We start from the raw sequence: 15,326 nt of genomic DNA on the forward strand, positions 1-15,326 counted from the left end.
GCTCCCAGTATTTCTCTTAAGCTCCAGACACATCTTTCCTCTCACACTCTCTTCAATGGATCCTCCCATCCTGAAAAATCTGTGTCCTCATCTGGGGCCACAAGGCCTTTCATGATGAGGCTGGAGAGAGTCTCATCAAGTCACAGGTCCCTTGTGGGTCTTCGCAGGTCCCTTAATGAGCAGTTGTGGCCAGCTTCTGAGCTTTTGCCTGGACAGCTGGTACCTTACCCCATTCTGCCAGAAGTCCCCGTTCAAGGCTCTTCTTCCAAGTAAAACCTTCTCTGATCCTCCCACTCCTGTTCCCACTCCCTACATCTTCACTGCCTGTGCTAATACCTATATAAGTCTTGAGTGTGTCTGCCAGAGTGACTGGGTGCTAAAAAAAAAAAAATAGTGCATGAATATTTCATTTATCACACCATCAAAATTTTAAGTCTGTCTTCCCCATTAGATTCAAAGTTTTCTCTAGAGCAGTGGGTAACATGGTACGTAATACAAAAAGCAAAGCTTTTGGAGACAAGTTTGGGTTAAAAACTCTGCTCTATCATTTACTAGCTGTAGCATCTTGGACAATTTTAAGTTTCCTCAGCTACAAAATGGGAGTGACACCTCCTCAAAGGGTTGTGAGGATTAGACATGATGTGTGTAGTAATATCAGACACATAGTAGGCAAACAGCTATTTTTTCCCCTTGCCTCCAATTTACCAAATACTCTGCAAAATTCATAACACTGCACTAGAAAGCTTGTGTTTTGGATTTTATGCTTCCAGGTGACCCAATGTCTCAATTCTATAAAAGTTCAATGTTCGTCAGATTTGAAAACCTTCCTTTTTCCCACTGTAGTCATCTGGGGCATATTATACCTATTATTTTATTCAATCCTCAACAGTTCTTTGAATTATTATTCCCATTTTTTTTATAGCCCAGAAAACAGGAGCAAAAAGAAGGTAATGGATTTTCTTTTAGGAGGGCTAGGGCATTTCAGAATCCTGTCCATGGACTCGAAGTTCTGGGCTCTGTCCTTTATGCCCGTTGCCCTCACATTCAATCTTACAAATGCTTGCCTTTAAATGCAACCACTGCCCAGCTGGTGCAGCTAAGTGGCTGAATGTCGATCCATATACCAAGAGGTCATCGGTTCGATTCCGGTCAGGGCATGTGCCCAGGTTGCAGGCTCAATCCCCATTGAGCATGCAGGGCATGCAGGAGGCAGTCAATCGATGTGGATGCTTCTCTCTTGATATTCCTACCTCCCTCTCCTTTCCTCTCTAAATCCAATAAAACCATATTTTAAAAATAAATAGGTAAATGCAACTACTAAGCTTTTTGAAATTAAAACCAACACTCCAATGATGACTGTTTTAAGGGCAAAAGTTATAGTAGTTAATTTTTTAAAAATAAAAATATATATTTAAAGAAGAGTTTTTTTCAGCCCCATAATTTGGAACTGAATAGTGGCTGTCACAACCTCTCTGACTGGACTCAGCCGCTTGGAGCCTTGGTTCCTTCACCTCTAACTTAAGAACAATGATAGTACCTGCCTTCTGCGAATACGAGGACTAAACGAGCTAACAAGTGCACTTCCAGCGCAGGTGGAGCAGGTCAGGCACGGGGCGGGGCTTGGCATCTATCTCGCCGGAACGTGAGGCTGTCCTTTAACGTGCTCTATCACAGGAAAGAAGACACAAAGGAAACATTCACTCTTAAACACCTTTTGCTTAGTTGAGAACTCTAATAACAAAAAAAGCACCCGAAGACAAACAAAACGTAACTTTATTGACTGTTGATCTTACCGTGAAATGCCTATAAGAATAATTACAAAATAATGCAGTTCGTTTTTTACACACTTTTGGTATCATCCCGATATGTCGATCCTTTCACAGAAAGGATTCTTTACAATTTGTGTAGACAGAAAGCTCACTGTTGCAAATACAAATGTAGAAGCAGTGCATACCAAATCGGTACACTAACTTAGCAATGGACATTAACAAATGCAGAATAAATAACAGCTTTATACTTTTTTTTATTTTTTAAAACAATTTCCAAATACAAAAATGTAGGTATTCAAAATGGATTTTCATATACATATATATAATTCTGCTGCAAACAATGGATCACAAAACAAAAGTGTCCTCAGCATGTTTCATTCTTGAAAACCCACAAGAAGATGCATCAATCCAATTAGAAAGAAGGTGTGCAAAACCACCAATTGTGCTGGCAGAACCCTGAAGACGTGGCTCAGGTGGAAGTTGAGAGAAAATAAAGTAAGAAGCACTACCTAGTAAATACATTTATGTTTTTTTCTTGATCTTTGCAAGAAACACTGAGAGCTGAGGAAACATGGCACGTTGTGACCGGGGCTCTTTCCAGTCCAACTTCCCCAGGACCTGTCCCTTCAGCATCTACAGGAAACGGTCAATAAGTGATGATGTCTAAGAAAAAGTCACTAGATGATCCTTTTGCACTTTTACCCTTTTATACAGAGGCTGAGATACTTTTATACATTCTGATATCTGAAACTTTGGTTCTTTCAAAACATTGGATAAAAGTACAATGATTCCATGACTATAGAACTCTGCAATTTTTTTTTTTTTCTTTTGAAGTGTCAAGTTAGACTGACTTGACCAGGCTTGTGTGCACACGGCCCTACCATGCCCACGTGAGCATGCGGGGCACCGCGCAGGTGGAATGCGCTCCCGTGTGTGTCTGTAATACTGACTCCCATCCACGGGTAACACTGCGTGTTCTGCCGTCTCCTAAATCTATATCTTTGTTACCTGAAAACTTAACTTTGTATAAAAATATGACTGTTTCTTTAGAAAATAATAGTGCTTTTTTTTTTTTTTAATAAAACCTGGTAGGTAGAAAAATGGTATATCAAAATATGGTAAACAAATGCTTCAAATATGAAATCATTAAAAACATCTCATAGAAAGACACTGTGCTAAAGTTCTCTCGTAAGAGCGAGTAAGGCCATTACATCTAAAGGCTGACGAGTTCATTCCCTGGACTATAGGGTTTCCTTCTATACCCTAAGAGCAGTGACAGAAACTGTCTTTAAAATGGCCCTTTCTCAAACACTAACATTTTCTGGATGCTTTTATGTCAAAATTAAAAAGACATCCTTTGGATCCATGGTTTTCAGCTCTGCTGATACCGGCTCCATTTGGAGAACTTTATAGGAAAAGGCAGTCTGCCTGGGTCTAATTAAATTCACTGGAGGTGGGACCCAGACATTTTTTTAAAACCTCTCCAAATAATTCTATTATACAACCAGGGTTGAGAATCACTGCAAAAGACACATGAGAAATAGTCATTTTAAACTATATGAATCAACTGATTGTCTGTAGGTATCATTCATTCAATGATGCATCCTCCCTATTCAACAAGACCGGCCACATACATAAGACAGTCACGGAAGCTTTACACACATATAAACACGCACTATCTCATGTATTTATATATGTATAATAACATCTGGGGAGAGTTAGGGTATTTCCGGTTAAGCAGAAACTAGCATTACCATAATTTGTTCTTGATTTATTTAAAAAACAAATGCTAAGCACGAACATTTTCTAAGACATTTCCATAGTTTTAACAGAAAATAGTGTTGGAAACTACACAATACATTGTGACATGAACACAGTTGCTCTATTCCTTTCTGGAAGAGCAGGAGGAGGACGTGGCACTGGGCACGGAGGAGTCACAGGCGCCGCACGCAGCACGCAGTCTTCGGTTACTGCTTCGCTCACGCCTGCCGGTCCTACCCTGGGCTGCACTTCCGTCAGGTACATCTCTTTGGCTTGCTAGACGCACTGATTTTGACTGCTTCGCCAGTGTTCACGCTGGGACAGCCCCAGTGAGGCGGCAATGGGTATGGGCTAGGCCACGGTCTCTCCAGAAAAAGGAGACTCTTTTCTCCTCCCTCAAAACATGGGCATTTCACGAGGGAGTGATAAAAAAAATGTACAGGCACACACATCTAACATCATTCCCATGATAAAAACCACGATGTTATTACGTGTGATTGAACTAAAAGAACAAAACGATGAGCAGACACACCACGGTTCGATGTTCTGAAGGCTTGGTAACCAGTAAAGCACGTTTCCTCCCCAAGGATCATGAACTCCAGGCACTTGTCTTGCTGTACATTCTCTTTCACGTCTGTGTAATACTTAAAGTGCAATCGTCCCAAGGCTTTGTTTCCGTCGCAAATACAGAGAAAGAGCTGTGTTTGGGGTGAGGGAGATATGGCACGAGAAATAAGAAAGAACTCACGGCTTTCACGGCCCCAGGGGAACAGCGGGCTGCCGTATAGCTGCAAGCAGACGTACTTTATACAACAAACTCCGGAACTTCATCGTGAGTGAGGTCCAGAGAAAAGTATTTGCTGGTTCTTTTGACTGGGAAAGCGTCCTGGATGTTGACACACTGCTGAGCCAAGCAGCTGTTGCAGTAGAGGCCTTCCTCGTCCAGTTCGTGGCCACAGCCAAAGGTGTAGCTCTGAGCAGTGTCTTGACACAGACCGGCGATGCGCAAGAAGTCTTTCTGGTAAAGTCTGATGTCATCGAGGCTCAAGCTATGCCGATCCGTGGAAGTCTTTGGTTTTCGACATATAGTCTGCAAAACAAGGGAAGTCTGAAACAACTTGAAGAGGACAGGCTCATGTGAAAGGTTAGCAATACCAGTATTTGCCTTGTTTTCAAGAGAGAGGCTGCAAAACTATATAAAGGTTTAAGGAACCCCTGTATGTCAGAGAGGTTTCTAATCTGAAACACCCGAACCCCTGAGAAGAAAAATATCAGCACCACCAATAACAGGAATAGCAGCTAACATGTACTGAGCCTTTATTATGTGGTGGCAGGCCCTGATATAAACACACAACTCAATCTTCCTATGAGCCGAGCCCTATGAGGCGGGTGCTATTCTTCTCCCCATTTTACTAATGAATAATTCAAGGCATAGAGAAGTAAATGCAACAGGAATCCAACTCTCTCGAGCATCTCAGAAATCAAGCAATTGTCTTAAAAGAAGGCTGTATAGGTAAAGAGGCTGTTTCTTTAGAATACGGCAGTTCAGTGTGGCAATGCTTTCACGCTGAGGTCTGTTATTATGTTAATAGGAAATGGAAAAACAAATTAATTATTTCTCCAGAAACAAAGACTGGAGAACTGTTTTTTAAAAAGCCAGAATTCTTGGGGTGGAAGAATGACCTGGTGCAGAGAAGGCTGGGAGGCAGGTGCCAGGACTGAGAGGCAGCTCTTGAACGCCCCAAGGGGCTGTGTTCTGCCAAAGGCTTCACACAGCAGGTTACAGACTCTTGGAGCTCATTATCCCAAGAGGTGGTACTGGCTGAACATATAAATAGTTTGAAAAATGGCTCAGATAATTACATAAATGGAAGATACTAAATGGGTTATTAATGGAAACGAGGCATTATTATCTCTCACTTACGCTGCGGAACACCACGAAGGCCAACAACGCTGTTAGAATTAAGAGGCAAAAGAACCAGGAGGAGAGAAGAGGGTCCGAGCCCAACAATATTTTACCAGAAAGTGTCACCTTGGAGCACTCCCTGGAGATGACCATCCCTTGTACTCATGTCCTCCCAGGCACCCATGTGCTTTCACACGGAGAATTCCGTAGGTCATCACCACAAATCCTCAAGGCGGGCACAGGAATGCTCTCCCCACTTCGTAGGTGAGGATTCTGATCCTTACCTGTGCCCCACAAACATTTACGTACAATGAGAGCTAACACTTAGTGGCCTAGCGGGGTGCAAACGCAGGCAGTCTGACCCTGGAGTTCATTCCTCCTAACCATGCGACACATACTGCTTTAAAAATTACGCATTAGAGCTTTCAGAAAAATATCTGTTTTTAAATATGTTTTCATTGATTTCAGAGAGAGGGAGAGAGAGACAGAAACACCAACGATGAGAGAGAATAACTGATCGGGTGCTTCCTACATGCTCCCTACGGGGGATTGAGCCCACAACCCAGGCCTGTGCCCTGACAGGGAATCGAACTGTGACCTCCTGGTTCATGGGTTGATGCTCAGCCACTGAGGTACACTGGCTGGGCTCAGAAAAATATTTAATAAAATGTCATTTCACATTATGACTACATAAATGAAAGAAGAAAGGGCAAATAAGAAAAAAAAAAGAGAAAAGGCAATAGGCAAAAATTACCAGAATGCAGGAAAAAAAATGAAATAAAAGGAATACACAGAAGGAAAAAAAGAGAGAGAACCCAAGAAAGAGACATATAAGGAGAGATAGCAATATGAGTTGTACATTTTATCCAAATACTGCAACCATGAGTTTTAGAGTATGATTAGGTTATCGTTAGTATAAGTAGGTTATCAAATATCCTCCCATAGTATACTTTGACAGTTTACTCTGAACGGGAGAATCAGAGTGTGGAGAAACACCTCTACTCAGCACACCTGACCCGTTGTTGTGGTCCATCAACACAGACACACACAGTCAGCCTGAAGTCTGGACACCTGGAGTGTGACACAAGGTGCATAATTTATCCAAACCAAATCCACTCCAAGATAAATGGAACCAGCAAATAAACTGGAAGTCAGTTCAGAATGAAACCGTAATGCATGTATCTGGTAAGAATCATTTCCTCAGGATTTTTAATTTTCGCCTCTCTATATAAATCTGCATGCTGACTTGCTATGTAAAGTGTTCAGTTCCCTCCATACCTGTGGAAGAGAATCGGTGCTCTGGCCACGAAGTTTGACAACTGTTTCGGAGGAGCTGGAGGTGGAAGAACCGATTTCTTTCACAATCAACCCTAAAGTAAAACAGAGGAAAAAAAGCAATGAAGATTTCACTGAGTCACACCAGCTAGGGCGGGATTGTGGGTCTTGACAGGGCAATGGCAGTCACTCCAACCCTAACAGGGTCTCTCACTCAGTCAAAGCTTTGAGCGGCATAACAATAAGCGCCTAGGCCAGTTGGACAGTACTTGTACTAAGGCATCTTTCTCTAAAGAACAGAGATTAATTCATGTCATGTGACAAAAACAGAAGGTAAATGAGGTTTAAAAACAAAACCCATACTGCTAAGGGGAACTCCCCAAGAGAGCTCACCAGAGTGTCCATTGAGCTTCCGCGACAGGAGCATGTCCTCCGTGATGTAGATGCACATGTCCGGGCTGACCTCCAGGGAGTCTTCGTTCAGCTGCTCCAGGTCCCTGGGGTCATCAACCAACATCTCTATTTCTGACACAGAAAAAGGAAAAGACATGTAGCGGCATAAAGGGAAATGATCACCATAATGCATAGCCACATTCTGAGGGAGGCTATATAATCTACACTAATAAAAGAGAAAGATGCAAATTGACTGTACCTTCACAACGCCCACCAGCCAATCAGGAGTGAGTATGCAAATTAACCCAACAAAGATGGAGGGTTAATTTGCATACACAGGCACCAAGTGGCCATGGCAATGACGCAGGCGTTCCGCACTGCCCCAGCTGCTCCGGGCCTCTGGGCAGCGTGGGAAGGTGGAAAGGTGGCTCTGGGCTGGAGCGAAGGCAGAAAGGCGGCTCTGGGCCAGAGCGAAGGCAGTGCTGGCAGCCAGGGGAAGAAAGGCCCATTCTTGCATGAATCTTCGTGCATCGGGCCTCTAGTTATTCATATTTGAAAATAAGTTGGCTTATGAGGCTCTACAGCAGTCCACTCTTGGGACAATTCTCAACCAGATGCTATTTGTTCTCTTTCTCACCAGACTGCTGTGTTCTCCACAGGTCTTCCAACACCATGATTTGTCAACTGATGTTTACTCTTTAAGAAAGAAGAAAAGCTATCCTACCATGCTTCGGTCACAGGGCAAACGGAGACCGATGGGTCATTTGGCCAATGCCAAAGTAGACTGTAGACACAGAGAGAATGAGTAGTTCGTGGAGCTCCCCACTGCCCATAGCTGCCTAGTCTCAGGGAAGTTAGTGACTCAATTTGGTTACTACATGAATTCTATAGTAACCAAACATGTTCTGCAGCTTTCCTTAATGGAGTCAGTATCTCTTCCCCAAACCTGAATGCTATGGTATTTATTTGAGGCAGAAAAATAATAAAAAAGATGTAAACAAATGCTAAATTTGGCTGATATAGGCTGTCCATCTTTATCTTATTTCCTCACCACAGATTTAAGTGACCAGGTGCTGTGTTTCTTTTATACTCCCTAGCGTTCTGGAGATATGAGAAGTATTTAAGAAATACTAATTAATCAAATGGCCTGGACTCAAAACTCTTTTTTTTTTTTTTTTTTGAAAGTTCAAGACATCTCTGTCACTATCATTGAATCCAATATGTTGTCCTAACCAATGCTTATTTCATGTGGAAATCAGAAATGCAGACCCAAGGGCTGTGGGACTAACTTTTCCACATAAAATCCTAAAACTTAGAATCTACAACCACCCAACCCTGTGGTGGCAAAGGTTCATGACTGGAGGGATGTTTTGTTCACAAACAACCAATCAAGTCACTGGGGAAGATGGTATGACACTTTTCTCTCTATTTTACTACTTCTCAGTTGTTCTGCGGCTATCACTTCTGTAGAACTAATACCTGAAAAACAACTAGGAGAGAAAAAGAAATGAGCCATAAGGATGGGGGCTGTCCTGTCGGCTTGGAGGGCCTGGGGGAAAGGTTACCATCGTCCTGCGAGTCCTCTTCCAGCCGGTCCTTGCCACCGCTCTCCACCCCTGAGGTGTGGGAGCTGCCGTGGCTGGTCATCGAGCTGCAGGTCTTCAGCTTGCGGTGGATGGCGCTGCCAGAGTAGCTGTCCTCCGGCCCCGGGTCCCGAGGCTTGGTGTCCGCCTCGATGCCCGAAGTGTGGGAACTGCTGTGGCTGGCGGTGGAGTGACGAGATAGGCGCTTATGCTTCATGCTGCCCGCACTGCTCCCGCTGGCCCGGGACCGCTTTTCCAGCTGGTCCATGTCAAGGTCCAGGTTGTCACTGATGTAAGATTCCCGGTACTGCTTCTTCTCTGTGTGGGAAGAAACAACCGATGGTCATTACACTCAACCAAGACAGGGGGACTGGATGGGGAGCTTAAGTGAGTCAGTCATCAGGCCAAGATCAAGTACAAGTTCACTCTCAGAATCTTCTGACAGGCCCTGCACCTAAGAACACTGCCAAGTGAATAAAGGCCAGGACGACACATTTGAGGGGAGCGCTTCAACTACTCAGGGTTTTAAAGCTTCAAACACCAGAGAAGAAGGCTGCTCTGTGACCGACCACCTCGTTTCAGCAAACTGTCATTGGTCCCACAGTGAAATAAGTTCAGTAATTGAGAATAAGCATTTAGAAAGTGTTTGAGCAATCTGACATTGTCATGGCAGCCACCACGGTGATTTTTGTATTTTGCAGAAGTATCAGTCCACAGTGGATTAGAAATTTAAAAAACCTGGTCCTTCCCCACAGGTAATTTCAGAAGCACTACTATAGGAGACTGTTGAATAAACGTAATTATGCTAATTGCCATTCATTTCATTTGCTCATTTGGTCCACTGTTTGTTTAGCTCTAACTTGTTGAACACAATTTAAAATAAAACGATTCTTCTGAGAATTTCTTTCAGGTAATTCTAAAATGTAGGTTTATATTAGCGAAGACTGCTTTTCTCCATCTAGGCTGAATCAGTGAGACTTTCTCATCTAGTTAGAAAACATAGTAATCACGACTGGTGTGTCACACGGCCTCTGATTGGTAAAAATGTTCCTGAACGTGTCAGTGCTGTTCTTTAATGCAGAGACACATCACTGAAAGGCCCTTTCATCAAGTGCTAAACCAGCCAGTCCATTCAAGCACAAGGTTACAGCTGAGGTGCAGGGGCACACCTGACACAAAAATATCATTTTTGTGCTTCACATCAGAAATTTAAAACAAAAAGGTAGTTCAGCTTCCTTGTATTTTTAATACGGATGAGAAATGACACATTAGAACAATGCTAACAATAGAGAGTGCATTTGGGAAACATTAAGTTGATATTATCTCAGGAGCTGCTAACAAGGAGACTAATTGGGTCCTCAGGGGGCTGATCACGGATTTAATTGTCTTGTTTCTTGGTTAAGTAAAAACACTTGCTCTGCTGATGTCTGGTTCCAGCTCTGAAGTATTGTCGCCACAGGCTCCCGAGAGGGAATGAGCATCAGCAGAAAGAGAAGATGATGATATGCTTTGCTGGATGCATAATGGGAAAGATGCTAGGGGAAGGCTGGGCGTGCATTTCTGGGCGCCAGCCCCTTCCTGTCAATTCTAAGGAATCGGGCTGAAACACCGAGGCATGTGTGTGTAGCCACAAAGAAAGCAGAGTGGGACTGGACATCACAGCCCAACACGCACCACTGAGACAAAAGTGCATCCAACCCATTTTTTAGGGTGAGCCTGGGTTCTAATGATTCCTGCTTTCTGCAGGCAACGGGTTGACATGAAGATGAGAGCTGAAAGCGTCTGCAAAATTCTCATACAATTTCTACTTACTGTACTTTCAAAATAATAGATAGCCACGTGACCCTCGGAAGGGTGGCAAGTGAAGGAAAAAAAGTAATAAAACAAAAATAGGGGGAAAGTTCTATAGGGTATTTATTGGAGATCTGAGGCAACTGGGAATTGGGATCTGATCATTTAAAAGCTTTTCTAGTCCGGCTGGCATGGTTCAGTGGTTGAGCATCCACTGAACCAGGAGGTCATGGTTCGATTCCCAGTCAGGGCACATGCCTCGGTTGTGGGCTCAATCCCCGGTGTGGGGCCTACAGGAAGCAGTTGATCAATGATTCTCTTGAATCATTGATGTTCCTATCTCTCTCCCCCTCTCCCTTCCTCTCTGAAATCAATAAAAATATATATAAAAAACTAACCAACTAAATAAATAAAAATAAAAGCTTTTCTACATCTTTACAAATAGTCTTTTTAACCCCAGCTTCCCGGTAGGTTTGGGGCCAATCCTATTCTCCCATACTCACTAGTACACTCCCTGGGGTACAAGCAGTCGCCACTCTGCACTCCTGCTAGGAGCCTAGTGTACATATACTTCCTATTAGAGTGTCAGCAGCCCTGGTGCACCACGAGGCTGGCTTCTGTCTCCTTTGAAGTGAATGTTACATCACTTATACCCTCTGCAAACATTTAAGAAGCTTCACACCACTCATTACAAACTGAGGGAAATGCTGAAGTAATGCAGAAATTTGTTCTAAGGAGTGCAAAATGCAACTTCTCGTCCCCCTAGCAATCACTGGCATCCAGAGCAAAGATGGTCAACATGCCAGTGTTATTCCCTCCGTGGGAAAAGCCCAGCGACCGCAAAGGTTTTCACGCGTGATTTTAAAATAGATGCAGCTGAAGTGACTTCTGTGTATATGTCTTAAGAATAAGCTCTAGCTACCGAATAAAGTTGGCTTAACATATTTCTAATGACAAAGGCACTTCTTCCCTTCTAAATACTATGGAAGAATTCTTGTGATTATTTTCTGCTATAAAACGCTCAAACAGTATTTCAGACAAGGTGACTCTAAAGGAAATGTCATTAAGAAAAATAAGATTCTTTTTGTGCTGCTCCTTTTGCTGAGCCAATATTGAAAAAGGGCTTTAAGTGCAGGCGAGGTAAGTGGATTCAGGCCAAGGCTGGTCCAGAGGAACTTAGTTTCAGTTTTTCCTCAGACCTGGAGGGATCTCTAAGTAGAAGAAATTAAATGTGTTTTCTTTGGAAGAAGAAGAAGAAAAAAGACTTCCCTTCCAAATCTATCAACACTTGCCCAAATAAAAGATCCAATTTACAATTTTTCCATTCCTTCATTGACCTGTACATGTAAACCCACAAATGCACCCAGTACTATGCTGGGTAGTTTACCCTTAGACCCTCTTATGGGCTCTAAAGAGCTCCCCCTACAGTCCCCTAAACAAGAATTTACTGAAAGGCTGCTGGTGGAGAGCTGGTGGAATAAATGAACTTCTCAAGGCACCAATTAGGAACGAGGCTGACTTGGCAAACAATGGGTTCTGCACTCCACTAAGTCTCCTACCCATTCTCGCAAGTTTCTTTGGCACCTTTTCCTGTCTGAATTCTCTTTAATATTCATGTCAGCATCGGAGAGATATATTTGTCATACCGATGAGTCACCTGGAGAAGAACTGGCAGTCTGGCAGCAGAGGAAGCCAATACACCTGACACTTTTACCCACTCTCTCGGAAGACAGGTGCAGCGTGGTAGGAGATGATTCATGTTCTAATCGCTAATTAAATGACAGTGACATCTCCAAATGGGGTCTCGTTTAGACAAAGGCAGCTTTGGAAAGATATCAATCAGATGTGCAAACCTCTATAAGGTTTTTGCTTGCCCAGAGAGAGCAGGTATTGCCTTGTTTCTGTGGGAAAGGTTGAATCTGAGAGGTCAAAATCTGTTTCAGACATGGACCTCCGATATGAATCTGCATCCTAATGATCATGCAAAACCCTAAAATCTACTAATCTAATCGCATTACCAAGAATTAGTACAACATGAATTTGCAAAATAAAACAGAAGGCATTAAAAAATAAACAAATATGCAAAGTAGCATTTTGGGGGATCAGAAGTTGGAGTGTTAAGGGGAGTAACCCAGGGTACCATAACTCAAGATAAAGGGTTAACCACGAGCTTAATACTGTAAAGTTGAAGCCTGCTCCTAGAGGCCCTGTCTGCCTCCCTCTTCTTCACCATGTGTCTCCTTTGGCCCAGGACTCTGGGGCTCCTAATAGCCTGCTCTATTCTGTCTGTGTCTCAGCCCCCACAGGACTGGCTGATAAAACCCTCAGATGAAAATTTCTCCCTCCTTTGTCATTCTTGCTAGAGCAGATGTGGGGGCCTCCCTGCAGTCAAGAAGAGAGACTACAGCCATTTCTGTGATCCACTTCATTGGAAGCAATTTCAGATTGCCCGCGGATAATAGAACCAAGGTGGATCCGTGTATACACGGAGCTCTGAGGTGCAGATAAGCCTTGGCCTGAACCTTCACATGGTGGCTTTTCACAAGCATTTTCAAGCCAAGCGTGGGGTAAGTTAAAGAGACTACACAAGGGGTAGCTAAATGACAGGGATCACCTCGGCATTTGGGATGGGTACAGCTGCTGGCACCAAGGCTACCCCGTTGCCTTCTGGATCAGTGCCAGGATGGAAAGAGGATGCTGCACTAAATCTGGAGAGACCTGGCCCCCAAATCCCACCCCGCAGGAGCCTAAAGCCCAGTTCATGGCAGCTCTAGAGTCAGGGGTCACAGTGGCAAAGGCGCCACCTGCTTCCCCATCCAGGAGCCTGCGATACCTTCGTTTTCCTCCAGCTTCCGGATGTGGCGCAGGATGGGCTGCAGGTTCATGTAGAGGCGGTGGCTGTTGCTCAGCAGCTGCAGGAGGTGCCTGGAGCGCAGGGGGCACCCCGTGTAGTATATGAGCTTCCTGGCTGAGGGCAAGCCATCTGGCAAAATCTCAAATTTCTTACCCTGGGGAGGGAACGCATAAATCAGACTCGGGAAGCAAAGTCTCTGATTTGCCCAGGTCCCCTTCGTTGTCTACTTGGTAAGGAAAACTACAGATTCAGAAAAAGATGTGCAGCGGGGCCTCGGATAACGTCGTTTCATCACACCGTTGATGAGATGCTATGGGAATGCAACTCTTGTTTCTGCCAATTAGCTTATAGGACAATTGGTTGTGTTGTACATCATTTTGCTTAAAGTCGCTGTACCTGTGGATGACTTTGAGTGAGGACTTACCGTATAAAGCTCCATTCAAAATTTGCTGAGACATAAATTACTGTGTTCCCTTTCAAAACTGTCACAGACAGAGGGTTACCCAAAATTCAGGAAAGAGTCTAGCAAGGGTCTTCTGGTAATCACTGACTAGGTGTGACAGCTGAGGAAGATCTTCGGCGTCTCTGGCTGGGCAGGCCATTTATATAATGGAGAAGAGAAGGGCCCATCATGCAACATCCTCAAATGCAATCCCAACACTTAACTCGGCAGACAAATTCCAGAAGCAGAATGCATTCAAATATTTTTGAAACAAGCGCCGTGTACCGAACCCTGCGCTAGACAGACACTGAGGAAACAACAGTGAATGGGACAGACCAGCTCCCCACCCTCATGCAGACACATTCTGGTGGGACAGATGGTAAATTAACACATAGAATAATTATAGCTTATGATAAATTCTGGGAAGGAAATAAATAGAATTATGATGGTGAAAAATACTGGCTACCCATTTAGGGTTTAAGAAATATATAAAACTTCTCTAGCCGGAAGCTACAGAGACAGTGGTGGGATGGGACAAGAAAGAGAAAGAAGAGATACAAGTGTCTATCAATAGAGATATAAGGGATCGCATTCTTTAAGTCTGGGATCATTAACATAAAGTTCGAAGTTGAGGGCGAGAGTCTGGCAGAGCTCCTTACAGTTCTAGAATATTTTGAATTTCTTTCACTTTCCTAATAATGAATAAAGCAGCAGAACTACAAAAAGGAGTATTCCAGACACAATGATTCTCAGCGGGAGAGGAGAAGTGAAGCAAAGAGGGAGGCATACTCTAACTTGAAGTTGGTACAAAGCAGTATGGGTTTATGTAACTCAGACAGGGATAGAATTTTTCACCTCTGGACTTCTTTAAAAGACCACCAGTGGACCCCAATGCTAGAATAGTAGTAACTGATACTTAACAAGCTGTAAGCAGATGTAACTCATTAATCCTCACCATCAATCTGAACTGAAGAAACTAAGGCACAGAGAGGTTAAGCAATTTGCTCAAGGTCACACAGCTAGGCAGGGCTGGGCTGGCTGCATCTGGGAAATCTGTCAAAGTAGATTCCTCCACAGTCACCGAATCAAAAATCTCTAGGAGAGGAGGACGAGGCACAAAAGTCTATAACTTCAACACGCTCCCCAGATGAGTATGACGCAAAATTAGATTCACTGAGTCCAGGACCCTTAAAACACTCAATTTCAGAAACGCATTTTATGACTACTTCGTGTGGGACATGAAAGGGGCAAGTTTCGCAATAATGTACTCATTTTCAAACAGCTCAGATCCTTTCACAAAGAGCTGGAACAAAGGAGAGCCAGCGGGGAGGAGGCAGGCAGGCCGTGCTTAACATATGCGTAAAGTAAAATCAGATTGAACTGTGCCCAAGTAATTAAAGTAATGTAAAGTCAGGAACAGGTCTTTTGACTCACAGGGCAGTGTGGAATCAGTGCCCAGTGCTATTTGGCAATACAACCCTTTATTTATATAGGCCATCTTCCTTAGGGGAGAGAAGCCTATGTGCACAAATCCTTATCTTCCTCCTTTCTT

General features: G+C 43.6%; 1 protein-coding gene across 4 annotated transcripts in view; it reads right to left on the reverse strand.

Moving 5' to 3' along the window:
* Positions 1-1,755: 1,755 nt before the first annotated feature.
* The window catches only part of FRMD6 (FERM domain containing 6), a 75,954-nt gene continuing 62,383 nt past the window's right edge, over positions 1,756-15,326 (reverse strand). For all 4 annotated transcript variants that reach the window (XM_080667242.1, XM_080667240.1, XM_080667243.1 and 1 more), the window contains exons 10-14: positions 13,312-13,486; positions 8,670-9,005; positions 7,105-7,236; positions 6,715-6,806; positions 1,756-4,620 (exon numbers count right to left, since the gene is read on the reverse strand). In XM_080667242.1, the coding sequence (XP_080523368.1) occupies positions 4,336-4,620; positions 6,715-6,806; positions 7,105-7,236; positions 8,670-9,005; positions 13,312-13,486 (1,020 nt within the window). In that variant the 3' untranslated portion in view covers positions 1,756-4,335. The remainder of the gene's footprint in view (positions 4,621-6,714; positions 6,807-7,104; positions 7,237-8,669; positions 9,006-13,311; positions 13,487-15,326) is intronic.

The sequence above is a fragment of the Plecotus auritus genome (genome assembly GCF_963455305.1).
Source record: "Plecotus auritus genome assembly, chromosome: 1".
Classification (NCBI taxonomy): Eukaryota; Metazoa; Chordata; class Mammalia; order Chiroptera; family Vespertilionidae; genus Plecotus; species Plecotus auritus.